Below are 23,812 nucleotides of genomic sequence, written 5' to 3' on the forward strand. Positions count from 1 at the left end.
GACGGTGTGATGACAAAGTTTCCCCCGCTGCCCTGTGCCCTGTGATCTGAGTGTGTTTTCTCATTTCCCTCTGCCTTTCCTGCAGACTCTGATCCAATAATCGTGACGTTGAGAAGTGGTGTGTTTGAATAAAGGGACTCTGGAGTCTTGTGTGTGTACGTCTACAGCGGCGTAAATAATACAGCTTCAGATTTGAATTTACTGTTCACCTTTTAAACCCCGCACTGCTGCAGGTATTTTTGTACGAAAATGAGAGAGACATGAAAAGACTATGTCTGTTTGACAGTGGGGAGCAGGAACATGAAGCGCATACATACATTAATACTGGATGTCATAGGTTGTTAACATTTCAGAGGATGTTGCAACACGCGGTAACTCTCCCGCAAACTTTCCCGCTGCATCCCTAATGACTCCAATGTTTCACACGCTTCGTCAAACAAGACTTAGTGTTGTGTTTCCAGCCCTCGATTACAACCGGAACATCTCGGTCTGAGCTTGAGATTCAGAATAAGGTCATCTTAAAAGATTTAGGTCAGTTGAGACGAAAGAGATCGTCGTACGGCTTTTTTTGAAGCGATTGAACTTGCAGGTTTCTTGCTGTTCTGAGTTTGTATCGTCATGGTTTTAATGAACTCGCTTTTAGTCTTAAGGCTTTGTTGTTTTGGTTACAACTCAGTATAAGTCTCCGCCCATTTCTTGAAGAAGAATGGATTTCACTTTCTTTGGTTCATTTGTTCTTTTTTTATATCAACAGGGGAACCTAATTTTTTTACTTATACTTATTTCTGCTTTTTTAAACTGTAGTTTGTGCTCATGTGTTGGTGTACTGTAAAGGTTACTGCCTGAATATGCTTAATAAAAGGCAAGTTTTCCAATAAATAAAATCAGTTTTGATACTAAAAATCTTCTTTGTTCTGTGGTCTTACATAATACACTAAAGTAAAAATCAAAATATTGACTTTTATTTTCTTTTGTATTTGCTTGCATTGCATTCGATATCATGGGAATCCAAAAGTAACAGAAAGTAAACATTACTTTTATATTTTGATACTCAGATTACTAATTAAATGTTTCTACAGGTAACTAGTAATTGTGGCTCAATACATATTTAAAGTAACCCTCCTAACCCTGAATGTAAAAGAGAGGGGCCGGTGCACTGTCAGGGGTCCTCCTGCAGAAGGACTTATGGAAAGGAAAATGTGAAATCCATCCGTTAGCTACCTGAAAGTTGACCCCAGACGTATATATCTGTCACGAAGACGATCGCAGCAGGTTTGGTGTGCTTTGAGTTCTGCGCCTGACTGACTGACAAGAGCAATTCCTGGGTTTCGAGGAAGTGGAAGAAGCTAACGGGGAACAGGCTGAGCTAATAAAAAGCAGCAGGCTCTCTGGGTCGCCGTGCTGTGATTTAAACCTGAAGAAAATTGGGGGGACATTCCAGGTAGAGTGCAGTTTTCCACTACACACACACACGGGCACACACACACACACACACACACACACTGGCTCTCTATCAAGATAATAAGCACATTTACAGTGACTTACTCCCCAGTTTGACCTACCTGTCATCGTCACACACACTCCATCCATACAACCCATCTTCTGTTATCACAACCAGACCTCTCCACTCAGTGTGTATTATATTTATGTCCGTTATTCACAGCAGGGGGCCGAGAGTCTTAAATCAAAATGCTTATTAGATTAAATATAATCCCCCTCTTTTACCTCCGTCATATGTTTCTCAGTCTGGCCCAGTTTAGGATGAGTTAATGCACAGTGGGTCAGTGTCTTTAGGGGGAAGTCATGGTGGAGATGATTTTCAGGAATATACACTAAATGTCACATACACTAAAATAGAGCTGAACCATTATATTAGTGTTTCAAATGATACAAGAAATGTATTTGTAGTGGCCATGTAACCACAGCATTCCGTTTTAATTGCATCTGGGATTTGTTTGCATGTGATCCCGTAGTACAGGGGTGTCAAACTCAAGGCCCGGGGGCCAAATCCGGCCCGCGATCTAATTTGATGTGGTCCGCAAGAGCTTGCAAAGAATATCATATACAATACAATTGGTGTAATTGTTGAATATTTACTTTCAATGATTTGCCCTAGACTTCTGCTTTCAGACGTAGTTATTTAGAAAGATATTACCAGATCTGATAATACTGTAATCCAATGCAGGGGAAACAATGTAATATAATACATTATTTAGTATATATTTACATATTATATAAATTACAACCGGCCCTTTGAGTGCAACCATAAAGCTGATGTGGCCCGGGATGACATTGAGTTTGACACCCCTGCCCTAGTAGAAGGATTGCATTAAAGTCTATGATATCCGCTGTCAAATAAGGGCCCGCCACCACTAACCAGAGCCCACAGACAACATCTGCATAATATATATATATATATTATTTTATTCTAATGCGTTGCCTTTTTGTGATCTGTACTTGTTGTCTTTCTGTATGGATCTGATTCTACTAGTTTATTGCACATATGTTAAAGCCATGTTGCTTTATACATGACATATACAGTATACACATACATATAAATAGTTTTGTTGTTGTTGATTACTGATCTTACATTAACCAACCACTGTTAAACACTAAACTCTTGTAGAACACTTACTGTAACATACACATCAAGAAAGCATAAAACTAGAATAAAAAGTGTGTTGCACTTAGTTAGGCCAGACACTACTACAAAATACACTGCATGTATAAAACATGACACGAGTCACACACACACACACACACACACACACACACACACACACACACACACACACACACACACACACACACACACACACACACACACACACACACACACACACACACACACACACACACACACACACACACACACACACACACACACACACACACACACACACACACACACACACACACACACACACACACACACACACACACACACACAGGATTCCAGTGGACAGCTGAGTGATGTAAAGTGCTATCAATGACACCAAATGTGGGGCAACAGCCTCTCAGGGTCACACAGAGATCCGCACGCTGCCCCTGTGCTTTAACCCAAATGGCCAAGAGTTCCCCACTTAAACCCCCCTCTCCCCCTCCCACTGCATCCCCTTCACAGCGGGAGATAAAGCAAAAGACGTCACGGCAGCCTCGAACCATTAACGCCACGCTAATGTTCAGCATACTGTCAGAGTCTCCACTTAAGCTCTCTCAGAGTGCTATTAGGAATGTTGGCAAATTCTTTGATCTGATGAATATTAAATACCTTAAGTGGATTCCTCAGAGACGTTTGTGACATTAATGGCTGAGCAGTTCCCAGCTCTTTGTGACTTAGGAGTTTTTAAAAAAAGTCAGCTTGAAGGTTGACAGCTTGAATCTGTGGTCTGGCTTCAAGAAACGAAGCGAGGAGAGAAAATGGAAGTCATTATTTTCGCTGTCAAACCTCACAAATTGTTCTCAGGGAGCCCACATATGATAATATACTGCTGTACTGTGTGGTTACTTGATCGTACATTTTTGTTAAGCAGGTTTTCTTCCAGATTAAAAGGCAAAATAAAACCAGTAATGTGTTTTGCCCGTGTCTTAAATCACATTTTTCCCTTAGTACATAGCATGTCATGCATATATGCAGTGTTTGAATTTCCACCGTGTAGTGTTGTATTAAATCGCGAGCGGCTGTTGAACTGAGGATAACCGCTGTTAGCTAGATAGCTAGCTAGCATTGATAGCATCTACCGATCATTAGCGGTACCAAATCATTACAGACAGCTCAATTCACCTTCTAAAAAGTAATGGTGGCTTATTTTTGACACCAGTATAGTGGTACGTCATTTAAAACCCCACATGTACAGTGTCCACAATTTCAACTGGTAGCGTAACATGCGCTACGTAGCCGAGATGGCGGTCGTAGAGACAGAGAAGTTTCTAGAGTTCCACACTCAACTTTTTTAACGCTATGAGAGCACCATCCAGGTACCTATTATGCATTTTTGCATTGGGATATATTAGAAAAAGCAGATATATGAACAGCAGTACGTATTCTGTGACACAGCAGATTACAGCCTGCCATGTTGAAAGCACAGTGTTTTATATTATCATGCTTTAAAAAAATTTTGCCTTGTTAAATTCAGAGGCAGTTTTGAGTTATTCTTTATTTCCTGTACAGTGTGTGTCATTTAGACGGACAGTCAGTCTGGCTCCAAATAGGAGAGCATGACATCATCAGACTTTCAGACATGGTCAATACTGTAGATGGCCCTCAGACTGTCAACACACACTAGACATGAAAACACACACACACTGAAACATGAACCTGCAAAATTGTACTCAAACAAACTAGCAATATATTCCTGTTTATATGATTTTGGACGCTGTTCTTCTCTCCAAATCTCCTGCAGTGTGTGTGTGTGTGTGTGTGTGTGTGTGTGTGTGTATTCCCACACTAATCACTGCTTGCTTTCTGTTGTTCAGTCTGATACCTCGCAGCGTCCCCGGGGCCATTCCTGTGTGTCTGCGGCTTTGTGAGACATTACTCACAAATGGAAATGGATTCAGATCATAACAACATTACCAAAAACAAGATTTTATTCCAACAGTGTCAGTAATTCAGAAATGTTGGCCTTTGTTAACTATATCTTCCATCATAATGAAAGAATATGTTTTTCTTTAGTTGTTCCTGCCGACATTTTTGAAATAAAACAAACTTTAAAACACAATTATAGGGAATAAAAGGTAGATTTTAAGATCTTTTGGACAGCTGTTGATTGAAAATCTTTTTTTTCTTTTTAAGAAACAGGATACTTTCAAGCTGTATTCAAATGCATATTACTCCCAAACTGGCTTAAACTAAAATAAAACCCAAATACGGCATTGAAAAACGTTTCTGTATTAATAAAATACATGTTTGAACATATTTCATAGATTGTGGGAGGCCCCTTAAGGTCACCTGCACTCAATAAATGTACATTTGCATTTCAAACACTACCTTAACTGTAACCACAACAGGATGCAATGTCCTACCTCTCATAAACAAAAGGAGCAATTACAAGTGTCATCAGGTAAGGTAAAGAAGAACATTTCAAATGTAGCTGTAATGAAACTAAGGGAAACATATTATGAAAGCCTCGTTAAACGGAGGATATATTCCCTTGATCGTAAAATTATGAACAACAGTTTAATCTTGGATTACTGTCCATGTTTATTTGGCTCGGATCAAACACTTAATTCAGCGTCTGATGAAGAATCAGAGGTGATTATTGAATGTGATCACAGCAGGTCGTCTAATATTAAAATGCTTGGAGTGCCCATTACAATAATATGAAACATAATCCTCGTCATTAATGTGGATTCTGCACTTAAAGGGAAGTCTGTCATTTCCCTCAGCTTTTGGTATTTAAAAAACTTCGCTTAATTTTGCTATCAGAAAAAATCTAATTATTCTACCGATCGCAAGTGACGCAGTTTGATGACAATATAACTCTGTGTAGTGAATTCCCCTTTGAAGCGCTCTGGAGCTTGAGGATTATTCAGTGTTCGTTGTATCAATAAGAAAAAGTAATTTGTCTGAATAAAGTGGCGACACCAATAACACGCCTCACCGGCTCATGGCCTCAAAAGAAAATTAAAAGATTAAATTCCAGGCTGTTTAAATATTTGTTCAAATCTGACGGTCATGACTGTTTTGACTGACTGATTATCTAACATTTACTATTGAGAATTTATTTCAATTCATTTAATTACAGTCTTATTTTGGGTTTCTTAAAAGCGGCCTGATTATGTTTTTTTGAGTTTCTCTTTCCTGTCGTGTGTTAAAATAGGTTTTTGTGCAATTATTAGGATTTGTTAAGAAGGATTGGAAGCCTTCATTGACACACTTCTCTCAACTTCCTGTACACATTTTATACGATATGGTTGAGTTCATAATTAACGGTTTTCTCAATCTCAATCTTTATTCATTTATATAGCACATTTAAAATAACCTTCAGGTGACCAAAGTGCTGTACAGGCAATAACTACAATATTAAATAACACAATGGGAGTAAAATAAAAAAACAATAATTAGAACATGATAAAAATCACAATAACTAGAAACATATATATAAAAAAAAAAAAAAAAAAAAAATGTAATGTTCAACTAGTATTACAAAATTCTACACACGATCAAACTAATATTTCCAACCACCTACATCTGTGAAATAACTAACTGTACGTAAAGAGTTTGATTTATAGCACCTCTGTTGATTCTTGCAGTCAAGCATACCTTGTTTTTTTTAAAGCTTTTAAACAAAACTTCTTTGCAAGCCCTTACAGATTTAGAAGAAGCTAATAGCCAAAACAGCGGGTTAGTTTTTTGTACCAGGGCAGCTCTATTTAAAACTAACCCGCGGAACATTTGCTTTGGTTTTAATCTCTCCTTTAAAAGCAGAGGAGACATACAAGTTGTGAGAGTTTGACTTATGTTTGTAGGTGTATTGATTTTCCTTTCACGTGCCAGTCAGGTCTCTCTCCTGACATTTAAGATTGTTATAGACACAGAGGTGTTGACAACTCACTGCAAACAGCCAACATTGAATGATATTAGAACATTAGAAAAGACACAACTCAAAATGATTCTGTATCACGAATAGCAAATCCCACCAAACAAACCCTCGTCATCGCAAAGTTCACAATTACATCCAAAAAGGTCCACTTCAGGTTTTCTATATCAAACATAATGCAATGGTCCCTAAATCACAGTTCTCTTGCTCAAATGAAAAGTAACCAAGGTTGATAAACATCTTCGCAATAGAAAATTCTGTGTTTTCAAAAATACGGAGCACTGTGGAAATAAAGTCTTCACCCGCCAGCTCTTCCCCAGAACACCCAGACGACCCCTAAAAGCCCCGTGAGCCGTCCTCTCTCCATCCATAGAGGATTCCCCGGGGGAAGAACATATCTCCACTGTAGCTCTTGGCCTTGATCCAGGGATTAGGAGCGGCCTGCCTCTCCTCACACTCATTATGACTGATTCCTCCGCATAGGAGCAGATGGCTGCTGACAGAGCCTAACTTTACGTAACCTATCTCACGCCCCGCTCATATATACTCATTTGTGTACGACATGTTGATTAAATGATGGTGTCAAGCCATTCTTCTTAATGGATGTCTGGCTGGCAAAACAGTAGGCGTGATAGAAATACAGGTTCGTTTTAAGAGCTCTGTACTCTGCCAATCAGCTGAGCTGTACTAGATTAATTTTGGCAGCTGTTTTTGATTTAGTCTTAGTCGAAAATTGTTATTAGTTTTAGTCACATTTTAGTCATTCCTATCCTTCGTAGTTTTAGTCTAGTTTTAGTCGACGAAAACTCAAAACATTTTAGTCAACTTTTAGTCAAAATGTGAGTCTATACTCTCTGAACGCTCCGTCCCCGGCAGATCTCTGTGTCCGCTGCAGCATGTCTGTTAGGCCCCGCCCCCCGCACACAGAGAGAGAGGGAGAGAGTTAGGCCCCGCCCCCGCACACAGAGAGACACAGGGAGATCGCTCTTCTGGGTTGAAGAGAGCGGAAATAATGATATTGCAAGTTAGAAACGTAAGATGCATTTTGACAGACAAGACGGACACTTTGGGGAAAATATGCTGCATTTTGAATGTCCGGTAGTCCACCATTAACACCTTAGTCCCGTCTCGTCAACGAAAACTAAATATACATTTCGTCATAGTTTTCGTTATCAAGAATCTATTTTTAGCTCGTCATCGTCTCGTCTTAGTCATGTAAAAAAGGTCGTTGACGAACATTTTTCGTCATAGTTTTCGTTGACGAAATTAACACTGTACTGTTGCTGTAACAATGTAAAAGACCCCAGGATTTCTGATTCTAATTATGGAAAATTAAAGAGTATATGGCTGAACATACTTTATGTATACTTTATGTAACAAAGTAGCATATCTGTTTGTTCACTTTTTGGGTGTTTGGAGACAAAAGGGTTAGGGTCACATCATCAGAAGAGATACAAAATCTAATGTTTGCACTTTGATGCTCAAAGAGAACCATTTTCAGGTTCATATTTGTATGTAGTGACTCTACTGTGACTAAAAAGCATAACAAGGCCCCTCTCTCCTTTTATTATGGCCATGTCCGCAGATACTTAAACTAAACTCTGTAAAAAAAAAAAAAAACCCTTCTGCTGGTGAAATGAGATTTCTCAGGTGCAAAGGTTGAAGTATATCTCTGTTAAAGATGTCTGTAACTGGAGGCCCGAACATGGTGGCAGCTGATCAAAATTCTGTCCCTGTATCAACATTCAGTTTGACAATTTCACGCAGTCCCTCAAACATGACCCTCAAACTGAGATGTTCCCCGAGCTGCAGTAAGACATCCTGTTCTGGAGGTAGTGGTGAGAACTCAGATCCATATTCCACACAGCAGTGAAAGCTAACATCTTGGATTATTCGCACATTTACGAGCCAGACAGGACAGCAGCTGACGCGCAGGAAGATGTGACCGAGCTTTGATTTTTCTCAGGTCTTTAACGGCTCTGGAGAGGGGAAAAGTCACAGCTGTGAGTTCCTCCAACTCCAGGTTAGTCTGGCAGAAAACAGCAGACAGCAGAGAAAAAGAAAACGATTTTTCCACAAACTTTCCCAGCCGAATAGTTCACTTGATGTTCTTGGCTTTAACGTTGAATTTGTCAGTCTTTTGAGTCACACGGCAAAGTGGAAATAAGTTTTCAAAAAGCTGATTTTGAAACAAGATTTTGCATGCCAAGATATTAGGAAATCTAAAACAACATATTAGGAAATCTAAAACAACAAAGACATTATGACCTCATGATGTCTAACCTTTTAAATGTGAAAACAGCAGATATAAACGGATTAAGAAACGCTTAAAAATCACATGTGTTGGATTACAGAAACATGGGAATGAGAGGGAAATAAACAACACAGATGATGTCTGTGGGTAAGTGGATTACGGGGGATACTGAGACTTCGTTTCCACTGATCCTATCATGCAATATTAAACAGTGGCACCTACTGTTCCACTATAATTGTGTGGATCCAACAAAATTATGTTAAAGATTGCTGAAGATCTCCAGGCTTTTACATTTCTCTGTACTTGGAAACTGTGTGTGTGTAGGTGTGTGTGTGTGTGAGTGAGTTTGGGTACTCCTTTGTTTGTGTTTGAGTTCCCAGCTGGGGCTTCTTGTCTCAGAGGCTCCTGAACAGAGAGGAATGTTGGATAAGCTGCGTGTTTACACAACAAGGAACATATCATAATAATAATAGCAGAAGGTGAGAAGGCAAAACGCTAATCTTTACCCCAGGATCACCTTGCTGATTAATTAGCCAACTAGTTTCAACCACACCGTCAACAAATCATTACAGCATCTTACCCAAGGCTCTGTTCTCATACACACACGCACACCTTCGACCTGTCACTCCCACTCCTCTACATCTTTAAAATACACCTGAACAAAAAGCTGGAAAACACAGTGGCGCCGGCAAAGAATGACACAAACACCAACACACACACACACACACACACACACACACACACACACACACACACACACACACACACACACACACACACACACACACACACACACACACACACACACACACACACACACACACACACACACACACACACACACACACACACACACACACACACACACACACACACACACACACACACACACACACACACACACACACTGTTTGTCTGCGCGGCTGTTTGCAACACGACTTGGTTCCTCCTCCCTCTGAGGGGCCCTTATTCCCCCGTCGGAGATGAAATGTAATGGAGCCGATTCAATAAGAGCGCTGCCTCCTCGGGAAATGCGGAGAATCAAATCACACCAAATCCCTCAGAGGTTTCCCAGCATTCACTGCTGCCTTGTAGTTGCGAGGGGGGAATAAAACAATGGCGGCTAATTCACTCGACTCTCTGCTGCACACACGCAACAGGGATGGATGTCTTACTGAACATGTTGAGGGCTAACCAAGCTATTCAATAACACGCTACTACAATTGAATAAATTCAGCTTATCAATTATGCCAAAGACATTCATCGGATCATCTACTGTGGCTTTATAATGTACAGTTCTTAGGGAAAACATGGCAACTAATGTTCCCAGATGCCAATGGGACCCCAGTGAGGAATATTTTTGTAGCCGTCATGGTGGGAAAACACGGGGGGAGATAATAACACTAAGCTTTGGACAATATTTAGCTTGGCAGCTTGAGGAGGGAGCAGAGAGACCACCAGAGTCCCAGCAGCAGCAAGGTTATGTAATTTGGTTGAGAGGCAAAACAGAAAACACTTTAAAAAAAGACCGTTCCCAACCTGATACTATACACCTACGCACACAACCGCAGAGTAACACTGCTGAAAACATCAAGTGCTTCTGTGGAAACATGCACAACTTCCAATTCACTGCCTCGTTAAAACACGTAGCTTCAAACCGAATAAATAAGACGACATCCGAGAGACGCGTGTAATCCTCAAAGTAAACGTTACGGAGCTAAATGTTGTTTTGATGCAGTAAGACTGGAGTCTATATGGTGGTCATGCTCCTTAAAGCAGAGGAAACTGCCTCTGAAGCTCCTTCTGGTTGTTTTTGTTTTCAAACCTCTGCAGTTAAATGGACATTTCTGACAGCTGTATGTTTGAAGGAAAAAGAGGGGCAATTAAAAAGTGAATTCCAATGGGTATTTATGCAGCTTGGTTCACTTTCCTCTCTGACTGCTTAACATGGCGCTGCTAAGAAAGGCAATTGTGCGTTTTACCCCCCCAGAAGGCGTTGACACGGGGCGGAGAGACTGGTAATCTCGTTTGGACAAAAAGAGGATTTGGGTCATGTTGTTGAATGGGTTCTGTGAGGAAGTGACGGTGCCAGGATGAATTTCCTCAGCTCAGGTTAAGATAACAAGCTTTAGTCGGATCATTGTCATTCTAACTTTCATTATTATCATACAGTAAACAGATTAAAGGGGCCCTATGATGCTCATGCTCATATTTATATTATATTTTCATATTGATGTGTTTGTTTGTTTTTCAATAACAAATGTATTTCTTTTAGAAAAAAAAAAAATATGTTAATAATTTAGTTTTTGGGAGAAGGGGTGGGATTAAATAAGTGTAAACTTCTTTCCACCTCTTTTCGGATATGTAATTAAGTAGATCGTTTGTTTACATATAATTTAGAGTCAGTCATACTTTTGTTTATCAATTTGACACTGCTTAAGCTTGTATAGTATAATAATTCTCACATTATATTATTTTTGTATTATTGTTTTAGACATTCAAAATAAATCAAATCAAATCAAACATTTAGTGTCTCTACTTTAAAGAGTCCTCTCCTGCTGATGTTCAGGTGTATATCAGTATGTAGTGTCTCTACTTTAAAGAGTTCTCTCCTGCTGATGTTCAGGTGTATATCAGTATGTAGTGTCTCTACTTTAAAGAGTCCTCTCCTGCTGATGTTCAGGTGTATATCAGTATGTAGTGTCTCTACTTTAAAGAGTCCTCTCCTGCTCATGTTCAGGTGTATATCAGTATGTAGTGTCTCTACTTTAAAGAGTCCTCTCCTGCTGATGTTCAGGTGTATATCAGTATGTAGTGTCTCTACTTTAAAGAGTCCTATAACTTCAATAACTTCCATGTGAGTGGCTGTTTTTCTGTATTTTTCACTGAGGAGCAAATATATAGTGAAATAGTCACATTTAGACGAGTTGTATCATTTGCAGTTAAAAACACTTCTGAAGCTTGTTAAGATGAACATAAAGCTTAAACCATCTCTCTGGTAGCTCTGAACTTGATTCTGAGTCATCATCTTGTGACGATCACACTTGGCAGCATCAACAAAAGGACTATACACACATAAATATAACACTGACATTTTGAGAGCCATATCGGAGCTGATTTGGGGCATGACATTATGATAAAAGTTAAAATTATGGATGTGCTTCTCTGCAACAAACAGAAACTATAACCACTTCAGATGTAGCTTCTTAAAGCTTTCCTGATTTAAGAAAAAACAAGTAAAAAACACAAATCCAGAAGTATCGAGCCGACTCAACGTAATCTAAAACTGTTTAACGTCAGAACAAAGTGTTAGTATAGGAACAGAATAACATTTTCCTTCTCTCTCAGTTTCTATAGACGTGTTATCACTTTGATCAAATCTCTGCGTCGCTAAAGCTCTGATATCAGTGTGCGCTGCCATTTGAATCCCATAATAACAAACACTCCCTCCCTCCTCTTGCTTGGCATGGCAGGGTCTTATTCACTTCCTGTTCAGTAGGGGGGCAGACAGGAAACAGGAAACACACTTCCTGGTTCTCTCTGGAGGTATATTGTGTATGTTTTTATTGCGATTGGGGAGCTGGGAACGCAACATAATATGTTTGAGGATTTTATGTCCCTGGCACCTTCACTGCTGTGATCAAACCCTGTGAGCAGAGACACTTCTGGGGCAGCATGGGTGGCTCAGAGGGGAGTATACTGAATGTACAGGAGGAACAGTAACAGTTAAGCAGAGAGGGCAAAAGTACACACATCCTTTACTCAAGTAGAAGTACAGACACTCGTGTTTAAATATAATCTGGTAAAAGTAGAAGTACTGACTAAACTTCTTTACTCAAGTCAAAGTAAAGAGGCTTTGAAATGTACTTCAGTAAAAAGTACCCATAACTACTAGCTGTTTTAAAGAGTACCTGACCTCCCTTTATATTAACAGAACAATAATGTCATTGTTAGCTAATGAATGTTTCCATGCTGAACAACGGTAACATGACAACGTTTTCATTGCTCCCTCTTCTTTAGAGAAGACCAGGAAATGATGGATACACGGATCGTGTTCAAATCAATAGGCACGCAATGACTCTAAATAATAATGATCACGCCACCAAACACACATTCAGACTAAAGGAACCAGCCTGTTTGGAAAATGAAAGAAGTAGAAAGTACAGGTATTTGAGTTCAACATGTAAGAAGTAGAAAGTACAGGTATTTGTGTTCAACATGTAAGAAGTAGAAAGTACAGGTATTTGTGTTCAAAATGTAAGAAGTAGAAAGTACAGGTATTTGTGTTCAACATGTAAGAAGTAGAAAGTACAGGTATTTGAGTTCAACATGTAAGAAGTAGAAAGTACAGGTATTTGTGTTCAACATGTAAGAAGTAGAAAGTACAGGTATTTGTGTTCAACATGTAAGAAGTAGAAAGTACAGGTATTTGTGTTCAACATGTGAGAAGTAGAAAGTTCAGGTATTTGAGTTCAACATGTAAGAAGTAGAAAGTTCAGGTATTTGAGTTCAACATGTAAGAAGTAGAAAGTACAGGTATTTGTGTTCAACATGTGAGAAGTAGAAAGTACAGGTATTTGTGTTCAAAATGTAAGAAGTAAAAGTCAAAAGTCGTCAGAAAAATAAGTAGTGGAGTAAAGTACGGATACCAGAACAATGAACTTAAGTACAGTAACAAAGTATTTGTACTCCACTACTTCCCACCTCTGCTTTTAAGTATCACATCTGTGTCCATAATCCCATGTAAAACTTTATTCGTGTAATTAAGAAAGTATTTGAACACCCACAAGCCCACCAGAGTCGAACTAAAGTGAGACCTGATGCTGACATGAATTGATATAACCACAGCTGAATGTCTCAGTGGTGAGACAAGATGCCATAAAGAGTTACTGCACGTCTCAAGATGGAACAGTTACACAAAGCCTGGAGTGCATAACGTGTAATAAACTATTGAAGTTGAGTGGTCATGTTATCCCTTTAGAGCTGCTCAATATCACTAATGTATTTCCTATCATTCAGACTGATTCATCATTTACCTATAAATATATAGTCAATATGCCATTTCTAGAATCCCAAAGTAAAATGTATAAACTCACAATGATAAAAGCTGCACTGCTCTCAACTGGAAATGTTAGTATTTGTCCCTTCTTTACTTATTTACTTTTTGGTGTATTAACATTTCTGTAATATTTGTATTTGTTAGAATCATTTTTAAAGTAGCTGTAATAATAGCACTATATTTTGCTCCTTTTCTATACCTTACTTCTTCTCACTGTGTTTATGCATGCACCATTTACACCAAAACAAATCCATTGTATATGTGTACAAATACTTGTCAATAAATCAGATTCAGATTTTAAGTATTCAAGTGGTCCAACAAACAGTCCAAAACCTCCTTAAACTCAAGTTACAATAACACATATTATTAGGGACGCTTCGATCGCCAATTTTGGGGCCGATCGCCAGAATCGGTATATCAGCCGATACAGATCGCCGATCCGATCGAGTGGGCGGGGCCTATGGGGATCTTCCATTTAAAGCAGGGGTGTCAAACTCAATTTCATCGCGGGCCACATTAGCATTATAGTTGCACTCAAAGGGCCGGTTGTAACTATATAAATATATATTAAATAATAATGTATTATATTGCACTATTGCCTCTGAGTTGGATTAGTAATTAACAACCAACTATGTGTGAAAGCAGAAGTCCAGGGCAAATAATTGCAAGTCTCTTCAGTGTGCATGTCACAAAACGAGATGCATTGTGGGACATGTAGTTTATGGGCAACGTGCTTCTGTAAAGTGGCATGTAACCGTATAATAAACGTATTATATTATTTGCAAGCTCTTGCGGGGCCACATAAAATGAAGTTGCGGCCCGGATTTGGCCCCGGGCCTTGAGTTTGACACCCCTGATTTAAAGTGATGTTTAAAACTCAGTTAATGGGGCTCATTCACTGGAGCTTCCACAAACAACAACCAACATCATTATTACATTCGAATGAAGCACATTATTCAAGTTTACATTAACTTTGGACCGATAACGATCCCTACATATTATACAAGCAAAAACACAAACGCCTCATAGGAACTACAACTATTAATTACTTGAAATGTTGCTTAATAAATTACCGAAACAATCATCAACACCGTCCATTGAAATCTTTTGTAATCCATTATGTTGCTGTTGTTGCTTTGGGCTTTCTTGCAAAACTTAATAAACCCAAATTGGTATAAAACTGTCTCTTGAGTACTGAAGGGAAATGAAAACTTGCTTGTGTGGTGAATGAGTGAGCTATTAACTTTATTATAAATTATGATTGAATTCCCTCAACTAATTAAATAAGACTCCCTATCCGTAATGCCAGTATATTATCTTCTGTTGTGCATCTGCAGACACTTCCACACTGGACCACATCGGGGGTTTAATAGAGACAGGATAGCATAATGTGACGACACAATGAATTATGAATCAATAGGAGCTGCACTGCGGAAGTCCTGGAAGCCATCTGGGGAAACTAAGACTGTGAACACTCGTTCATTCTGCTCTGGATGCTCTCCTGTGTTTCTGCTTCGCTGCAGGCTTTCCTCCATCGGCTTCAAGTTTCCCCAAATCCATGCTAGGCCTCGAATCTCTCCGAGCATTGATCGGAAAGGAGGATTAGAGAGAAACACACCTGCAGTGCTGAGAGCGGCTGAACAGAGGCAGGCGTTCAGAATATCTTTGGTCGGCTGGTTATCACTGCAGTGGACTCTGCTTTGGGTTACGAGTTTCCAGAGGAATAAAAAGTGCTTATGTCCTAAATACTTGAATATCAATAGTAATAACACAATGTAGCAATACTCTGCTGCAAGTACAACTCGTGCATTCATTGTTTTCACTTCAGTAAAAGTATAGAAGTACAGTATGAGCATCACAAGTATCAAAACTAAAAGTACTCATTATGGCAGTTTTCAGAATAATATATGTAGTTGTATTCCTCTGGATTATAATTAGTGTTATACAGAATGGTCTGTTTTGGTCTGAAATTCATAGTTATAATTTACTTGAATTGAATTTCGACTTTTTTCAGAATTAAGATTTTTTTTTCTTCTGAGTTCTCACTTTTATCTCAGCTATTATAAATACTTTTTGCCCAGATTTAAAAACAAAGTTTTGGGTGACTCGAGGTCAAATTTGGCCCAATCAAGATTCATCTTTGACTTTAGAGGCCCCTCCCCCCTTCATACACTGTAACAATCATTTTTCGCAACATGCACCTGGTCTCCCCTCCCCCCACGGGAACTCAACCTTTCTCAAAGAATATGTACACTAACACTTGAACCTGAACACATATATGGACGTGTGCAATATGTGGTGTAATGTGTTTTGGGCCATAACATTAAATGACAACAGATAGTACGGTTATGAACGCATAATAAGTTAGTTATGATGTAGTTAAAACAATATTGGATGATAGTCATTCTTTTGTGTTTTGGACTGAGATAAATCATGGGTCAAAATGGACCCGCGAAAACCAACAGCTTTTGAACACAACACAAGGGTTAATGAATTTGAGTTCTTTTAGGTTTATTAATCCATCATAATTGATTGATTTGTATGTTGTATTATTATGTGTATCTTCAAATGACTAGCAACTGAAGTTGTCACATAATTGTAAAAGAAAAAAAGTACATTATTTGCATTCAAATTGTAGTGGAGTAGAAGTACAAAGAAGCATAACATGGAAAGTAAAAGTACCTCAAGTGCAGTATTTAAGGTAATGTCTTAAATTACTTTCCAACACTGGAAGATTCGTAATGCCACTCGACTGCTGTGTGTAAATACAAAGCACTTGCACACAGAACAAGGGATGTCCATGGCTGGCGAGGGAGATCTTTTGAAAATAAAGCGTCAATCATGAAGGTGTGAGATGTTGGTGGCTGAGGCAGAATGCTGAGGAAAAAGGTGAAGTCAACAAGTCGGGTAGAAAGAGAGGTAGAAAGGTCAGGGGAGACAGAAAGAGAGACGGGTATTCAAAGGTTCCCGTTCACTCACCGCCTCCCCAGAGTAATCCCAGAGAGAGAGAGAGAGAGAGAGAGAGAGAGAGAGAGAGAGAGCGAGAGAGAGAGCGGTGCATTGTGTCGAGCTGACATTTCCCACCTGCCTCCTGTTGCTCTGATTATTTGCCCCTCCAGGTGTAATAGCCAGCCGGCGCACTAATGCTGCCTCAGAGTTACGAGGATGTGGGGGCAGAATCGGGCTGAACGGACCTTTAAGTGACACAACGTGGAGGGGCGGGGTTTCGAACTGGAGGTAAAAAGGTTGCTGAACCATGAATGACATTCGACTTCCTGAATGTCTTCTGACTGACAGCACAATTACTCGAAGGTTTATATGGACTCGTGCACTCTTTAACTCATAAAAGCACATCCTTTGTTGTAGGGTAGATACGTGTTATAATACCATTTTGAATTAAATATTGTGGAGCGCTGTAGATATACTCGGGTCTACAAATCATATTCTACAGACTTCACGAAACGTATATTCCTTACGTACATATCCTCTTTAAAAATCAGATCCTAAAAATTAAAAAATTAAAAATCACGGCAACCGGACATGCTGCCTCATTTTCCACCGGAGTTGGGGGAAGTGTTTAACAGCGACACAGAGGACGAAGACTTCAGTGGATAAATGCGACTCAAGCACCGAACAACTTATGTCTTCTTTCTCTTAACGATAAATGTTTTAATAAGCGCAACTAATACACAGAGTACCAGAGTGTAGGAATATTAAGTAGAAGCACTCAGATCTTGTTCTTAAGACTTATAGTCCGGAAATACGTTATTCGTTTTATTTTGTGAATCGTATCATAAATTATGCATCTTCATCGGATACATTTAATTAGTGTGACCGCCTAAAGAATGACCTTAATTCAAAAAGTCTTAATACATAAATCTGGTTCCAGTGAATGACTCCCATCTTTTTTTATCTCCGAAAGCATGAATCCAGGCCTACCTGTCTGCAGACGGGGGCCGCTCGTTGCGGGCCTTCACTTGGGTGTAGAGGGAGTCAGAGTGCTGGTTCTGGTGGTGTTGGTTGGGGTGGATGTTCTGGTGTTGGATGTAATCGTCCCGCGGGCTGTGGGGCCGGCTGTGCCCGCTGTCCATGGAGCAGTTCAGAGCGTTGACCCCAGCGTACGCGTGGTCCTCCTCCTCCTCCTCCTCCTCCCGGCTGACGTCCAGGACCTCGGCGTAGTCCCGCTCCCGGGCCTGGCGCTCCCTCAGCTCCCGGGTCTTAGCCTGGATCCTGATGGTGCAGATTGTGACAGACACTGTAGGTTTTCTGTCTCTATTTACAAACGGTGGGTCAGAAAAACGTGCCATGCTGTGCAGCTCTGGGCTGGGTGATAAAAAAACATCCATGCAGTTTTGGTGCTGTGTTGTCTTCTGTGTGTATCTTTAACGTGTAACTGTCATGCCACATTTACCGTTATTTGTTAGATTGGATCCTCATTAGTTACTACGAGGTTAGCAAGAATTCTTCCGGGGGTACACACGTAAAAAAACATCCATGCAGTTTTGGTGCTGTGCTGTCTTCGGTATGTAGCCATAACGTATTGTTTAATGGAAACTGTCATGCCAAATGTGCCGTTATCTGTTAGATTGGAGAGGATAGCAACACGTCTACCCGGGGTACACGCAATAAAAACATTCAGCTTTCTTGCATTCATGCACCATGCACACCAAGAAATCTGAAGAACATGACATTTGCTTTTAGCTGATACTTCTATCCATAAAAGAAAGTGACCCTGGAAAGACTGGGAGAAGAACATGCCAGAGTCCCTTCATTGTAAATATTATAGCATATACATTTTTGAGAAAAAAAATTTGAGCAGAAAAAGCTTCATTTATCGAATTCAGCAAAGAGACAGAAGTACAATTAGGTGTTAATATGATAGAGCTTTTTTCCTTCTATTTGCACGTTTATGGCTAAATCTAAATTCCTTCTTGGCTTCAAGGGGAGAAACCATTCTTCCTAGGGTCCACGGAAAAACAAAATGCCACCTTACTGGTTTCCACTTTGCTTTTTAACCATAACAGAAGAGAGAGGAGCCTATTATGTATCCTGTTGTTTTACTGAATAATACCGTAAACAATATATAATAGTCTCTTGCCTCCACATCACCTAATAATAGGAAGCGACTTGTATTCAGAGTGCTGCTAATGTAAAGCTACCGTGATTTCCTCTTACAGGCACATACCTTTTGACACCTCTCTCTCCACACACACACACACACACACACACACACACACACACACACACACACACACACACACACACACACACACACACACACACACACACACACACACACACACACACACACACACACACACACACACACACACACACACACACACACACACACACACACACACACACACACACACACACACACACACACACACACACACACACACACACACACACACACTCTTTAGGCCATTATCTTGTGAATAACTGGCACCGTGGTTCCTCTACAGCGGGGGGACTACCTATCGCGCAGCCCCGTAATTACAGCCTTGCCAATTATCAGAGCTTTACAACTACCAATTATCACACTGCTCTCCTTTCTCCGGGCCGCTTTCTAATGGCGGAGGGAAAGAGAATGGGACAGCCGCCGTGACGAGGTAGGGGGGGGGGCGACTTCACCGAGCACTCAGCGGGTTAAAAACTGAAATGCTTCATACAGAACAAATTGCTTGCTGTGCATAATGAAACAATACGCCTTAAAAATAGGAAGGCTCCACCATTGGAGGTACAAAATAAAAAACATGTCGAAGTACTAAACACAAGGCTGCTAATGTGGCTTTAGAGGGGCCCGATTACGCTTTTTATATCTTTCAGTTTCCTGTTTGTTCTATATCCTCCTGGGACCCAGCCCATTGAACATGTCCACTGTAGTTGTTAACATGCATCTCCTTTTACACTTTTGAGCTACTCATCAATCCCTGATGTACTGTACAGAGGACATCCTGGTCTTTCCAGTGATGTGTCATTGGTTAAAATTGCATGCTGGGAAGTTCCTCTTTCTTTTCATCCAAAATGGCTGGCATACCAAAAACAAAATGTTATAGAAGCAGGAAGTCAAATATTGTTGAATAATTGTCATTTTTACCATGAAAATCCTATATATTCTTGTTTATTAACATGCGAGGAATTATATATTTAGATCTGAAAGCAATTCATAATTCAAGTTTTCAAATAACAGCTCTTTTATAAATGTCCATCCTAGTGGACGTCAGGACCGTCTTCATGGACTCAATATTGTTGCAGGAGACTGAACTGAAGCAGAGATTTTCTGTACCAGATAGTTCAGGGAGATTCAGATGTTGAGCTCTCAGATGATGAGAGAGATGAGGCTTTCACACCTGGGATAGAAGAGGGTCAAGAGGAAGGGGGGGAAAGATGCAGGAGGCTCCATGAGCGCACAGATACAGACAGAGAGACAGATAGGGACGAGCTGGAAAGACATGTCCCTCTGTGGGCCAAGAGTAGCCCGTATGTCTTATTGTTGTTTTGATTTGAAGTGGAGCCATGAAAAATGAGAGTTGCCTCAGGAAGGCAAGCTTTGTTTCTATGAGCAGGTCAAATGGAGACCACATCCATAAAACTAGTCAAGATGACCCTACAGCCCGTGCCGACTGGAGTCAATGAGGTACTTTTCCCACTACATTGACTACAAAGTCTTTGAAGATCTGGAAAGATTCACCAAAAACCAAACTAGTTTTTTAATGACCATCAATTAATTATTCATGTTTTAAATAAAGGTGAATGTATTATTGTATTAATATCACTCTATAACCATAACACGTTACATAGTCTATCTGTTAATTGTTGGCTGTCTTTTCAAACTAATACTGTATGGTCCCGACGTCTTTTTAAAAAAATGTTTTTAATTTTTTAATTTTAATGTTTATTTTATTATCTTTTCTTTTTAATGACTGATTTTAAATGCCATTTTCTTAATGTCTTTCATTTTTTATAGAGCACTTTGAATTGCCTTGTGTTGATATATATATAAATAAACTTGCCTTGCCTTACAGTGGACATACTGTACAATAAAAAAGTCTAAATTGCAAGATGTTTTTTAACCCTAAATAGGTAGGAAATCACAAAAAAAAGGAAATTGGAAAACACTTTTTTTCCTCGGGTCACAGGAGGATATATTTGTGTTCTGTCCAGAGGAACATTTTCTCCCACACGCTCCATTCCCTGCCTGAATATGCCTCCAATGGAATCCTTTTTTGACTTCTGAACATAGTGACATCACTGTGTAACATTCACACCTCTATTTGCTAGCGCTCAAACACATTGTACGAGATAGGCTAAGGGGCGGGACATCTCTAATCGGTTGACCAATCACAGCAGAACCAGCCAGCTAACCAATCAGAGCAGACTGGGCTCTGGTTTCAGACAGAGGGTGAGAAGGGGTGCTGCAGCACAGGCAGTATAAGAACAATAAAGAGCTTTCTGAACATTAAAGCATGAAGACATGTCACAGTAGAGACACTACATACTGATATACACCTGAACATCAGCAGGAGAGGACTCTTTAAAGTAGAGACACTACATACTGATATACACCTGAACATCAGCAGGAGAGGACTCTTTAAAGTAGAGACACTACATACTGATATACACCTGAACATCAGCAGGAGAGGACTCTTTAAAGTAGAGACACTACATACTGATATACACCTGAACATCAGCAGGAGAGGACTCTTTAAAGTAGAGACACTACATACTGATATACACCTGAACATCAGCAGGAGAGAACTCTTTAAAGTAGAGACACTACATACTGATATACACCTGAACATCAGCAGGAGAGGACTCTTTAAAGTAGAGACACTACATACTGATATACACCTGAGCATCAGCAGGAGAGGACTCTTTAAAGTAGAGACACTACATACTGATATACACCTGAACATCAGCAGGAGAGGACTCTTTAAAGTAGAGACACTACATACTGATATACACCTGAACATCAGCAGGAGAGGACTCTTTAAAGTAGAGACACTACATACTGATATACACCTGAGCATCAGCAGGAGAGGACTCTTTAAAGTAGAGACACTACATACTGATATACACCTGAACATCAGCAGGAGAGGACTCTTTAAAGTAGAGACACTACATACTGATATACACCTGAACATCAGCAGGAGAGGACTCTTTAAAGTAGAGACACTACATACTGATATACACCTGAACATCAGCAGGAGAGGACTCTTTAAAGTAGAGACACTACATACTGATATACACCTGAACATCAGCAGGAGAGGACTCTTTAAAGTAGAGACACTACATACTGATATACACCTGAACATCAGCAGGAGAGGACTCTTTAAAGTAGAGACACTACATACTGATATACACCTGAACATCAGCAGGAGAGGACTCTTTAAAGTAGAGACACTACATACTGATATACACCTGAACATCAGCAGGAGAGGACTCTTTAAAGTAGAGACACTACATACTGATATACACCTGAACATCAGCAGGAGAGGACTCTTTAAAGTAGAGACACTACATACTGATATACACCTGAACATCAGCAGGAGAGGACTCTTTAAAGTAGAGACACTACATACTGATATGAATCTGAAAATGTGCATTATTTGTCCTCTTTAACAGCTCCCTACTGAACCTCAACAGCAGTAACATCTGTTTTTGCTAAATAAGCACTTCTTCCTATAGCTTAACCCATGTCACATGAAAGCCTGTGGACTTGCTAGCTGTGTCTGCATTAGTTGTGGACGCAGCAATTATCTAATATCGCAGCAGGAAGCAGGGCCCTGGAGAGATCTATCTTTACACCCAGAGGAAACCCAGTGTTTTCCATCAGAGAAGCCGCAGCAGCAGAAGAGGGAGCCGCTCCTGATTGTATACACAAGCTCAGAGGCTGATAAGATAAGGCCAGACGTACCAATCCAGAGCTGAACTTCTCCGGCTCCGTAATGAGGCTTTGTGACGGAGGGAGGAAGCAGCTTTGAAACAGTTGTGGAGTGTGAGAAAGGACACAATGTCAACTCTTAGGAGCTGACTTTTTAAAAACAAGGACAGCTACCTACATGTGTGGGGTCAAAACAGGTCTGGAATATAAAGTGTATGCATATGCTGATTTCAGAAGGAAGGAATACTTTTCATAATCAAATATCTGTTGCTGATTACAAAAAAATGGCATTGTTAAATGTCCCAGATTCAGAAAACAGTCCAACAAACTGTGGTAACCCTAGCTCTTCCCAGAGCTACTGTAGGGATGTCCCGATCACCTTTTTTTGCTCCCGATCCGATTCCGATTATTTGATTTTGACAATTTGCCGATACCGATTTTTCCCGATCCGATCTTTATGCAATGCATTAAGAGAAAAAAAAGAAAAAAAGCATTCAAGTTGTCCCTTAAGGTTATTTTTTTTATTTAAATTGGATATTCTATCCAACATTGATATAGCTTCTTTCTTTCACAGCAGCATTGAATCAGTTCAGTTGTGCAGTATTGGATCAAAACAAAATAAAGCTTTCAGTACTCGTTAGCTTACTGCTACAATTAAACACTGCGCCCACTCTGTTGCCAGATTTGAGAGAAATAAGCAGGTCTCTGAAAACAAGCCCCAAAGAAGCAACACATACATGATGTTCTGTCATTTGAAACCAAAACTAAGGCCTCAGGATGACTTTAAGACTTGAACATGGTCATTTTTGTTTTGTAACATTGAATACAAAATGTAAAAAAAAGTATTTATAAAAAAAACAAAATGTAAAAAAAAAAAGTCCCGAAGCCCGATTTTTTTCCTCCCGATCCCGATCTTTTGAAAATCACGTGATCGCCTCCGATCCCCGATCACGTGATCGGATCGGGACATCTCTACCCAGAGCCCAAGGTAATGTCTTCTGCTGTCTAAAACTCAGAGATATTTAATGTACGATGATACATTATGAATCCACCCTCAAGGTATCAAT

At 39.9% G+C, this 23,812-nt stretch overlaps 1 protein-coding gene across 1 annotated transcript in view; it reads right to left on the reverse strand.

The window, feature by feature from the left end:
- Window positions 1–23,812, reverse strand: part of LOC307020228 (partitioning defective 3 homolog) — a 338,003-nt gene that overhangs the window by 54,944 nt on the left and 259,247 nt on the right. Inside the window, 1 exon segment of the mRNA XM_079651459.1 lies at window positions 17,795–18,085. Coding sequence (XP_079507585.1) covers window positions 17,795–18,085 — 291 coding nt within the window.

Source organism: Notothenia rossii, assembly GCF_949606895.1.
Source record: "Notothenia rossii genome assembly, chromosome: 9".
Taxonomy (NCBI): Eukaryota; Metazoa; Chordata; class Actinopteri; order Perciformes; family Nototheniidae; genus Notothenia; species Notothenia rossii.